Source organism: Echinops telfairi, unplaced genomic scaffold (genome assembly GCF_000313985.2).
Source record: "Echinops telfairi isolate 266 unplaced genomic scaffold, ASM31398v2 ScPeMD7_7469;HRSCAF=8507_1, whole genome shotgun sequence".
Lineage (NCBI taxonomy): Eukaryota > Metazoa > Chordata > Mammalia > Afrosoricida > Tenrecidae > Echinops > Echinops telfairi.
Genome location: NW_022111373.1, coordinates 136220737 through 136222273, shown reverse-complemented (window position 1 = coordinate 136222273; position 1537 = coordinate 136220737). Strand labels below are relative to the sequence as shown.

Sequence of the window (1537 nt, the reverse complement as noted above, 5' to 3'; positions counted from 1 at the left end):
ATTGCCAGGCACCAAGGCTGAACAAAAGAGGGTTCTACAGGTGTCCATACGGAGGAGGTGCCACCACCAGTGCTGCACCAGGTCAGCCATGTGGAAGGAGACCAGCCCAGGAGCACCTGGAAAAGAGACAGCAGTGGAGGACGCGAACCAGAGAACGCCCCGTGGCAGCTGGAAGCACGGAACTGGATGTGCCTATGTGAGGGGGCTTCCATTTGGAAGCTTCAGAGAAGACATTCCATTAAGTCCCAGAATCCACTGCTCACTCACTTTATAGAAACAGACACTGGAAAACTGGTGTGATTCTGACTTTTATTATGTGGTCAGACCAGGTGGAGGCTGGGAGAAATAGCAGCACAAAGGGGTTTCCCTCCCCCAGCTGCCTCCACGGGCGCCCAGACCAGGGGCTGCCTGCCCAGGAGGGCGTCCCTCACCCTGTGCCCACACTCAGAATCTCACTTGGGCCCTGAAATGCATCTGCTTGGTGGCATTGTTCTTCATGCCCGTCTTCAGCATCCACTTGGACTTCATCCTCTGGACATACTGCATGTCCCGCTCTCGCATGAGGGCTGCACCTGGGTAGAAGGGCAACAAGAAATACGCATTGTCACACGGGACCCACATCTTTGCCAAAGAGCCCCATATCACGTGGGGCTCACTGGGTGCTTCCACCTAAACCAGGAGCTGACAAGCAGTGGGTTTTGTGGCCTGTGAACACGCATCTGCACCCAAAGGCCAGCCTGCTCTGTAAACCCAGCAACCAGGAACTTGTGCCTTTAGCTTTCATCAACGTGAAGAGGCGGCGCACCACTGATCTAAGGGGGCACATGCCAGTTATCACGTCAGGCGCTCTTTCTGACAGGAGGAGGAGCCCCATCTCTGCTAATTCAAGATGTCTCCTTGAAAAATCACGAATATGGACCTACAATCTGCCTGGTCCATCATGCCACCCTCGCGGAACTTGTGGGCGACGTGACACTCAGATCTTAACCTTCTCAGCGAGGCCCCATCAGTAACCTCACTACTTAGTTCTAAAGGAGACAGCAGGGCTTACAGAGATGGATGCAACGACTCATGATTATCAGGTCAGTCAGGAGCCCTGGTGGCGCAGCGGTCAGGCACTCAGCTGCTAACTGAAAGCTGCTCCCTGGGAGGAAGATGTGGCCACCTGTGTCTGCAAAGATCCCAGCCATGGAAAGCCCCGGAGCGGCGCTCCTCTGTCCTACAGGTGTACTTGGAGCCAGATCACCTAAGTGCCTCTCGGGACTCCAGAGAAGTCACGGGTGACATCACAGCTCATGTCATTAACCTCTAGGGCCCTACTCCATTCCTCCATGCAGCCTGCCTGGATAGCTTCAACCTCTGAGGATTATGAAATGGCCAAGTCTGTGATCATCTCTTCCGATACACTAATGATGACTGGCGCGGGTGAGGAAGTCACTGTGCCAAGAAGATAGAGTTTGGGAATGTGTCACTCCTGAGCCAAGATGTTCTGTGTCCCTGGAGAGGCTTCAAGGAGCCCTGATGGCACAGTGGTGAT

At 54.4% G+C, this 1537-nt stretch overlaps 1 protein-coding gene across 1 annotated transcript in view; it reads right to left on the bottom strand.

Moving 5' to 3' along the window:
- Positions 1-295: 295 nt before the first annotated feature.
- The window catches only part of RETREG1 (reticulophagy regulator 1), a 128335-nt gene continuing 127093 nt past the window's right edge, over positions 296-1537 (bottom strand). Inside the window, exon 11 of the mRNA XM_013008511.2 lies at positions 296-572. Coding sequence (XP_012863965.2) covers positions 445-572 — 128 coding nt within the window. The 3' untranslated portion in view covers positions 296-444. The remainder of the gene's footprint in view (positions 573-1537) is intronic.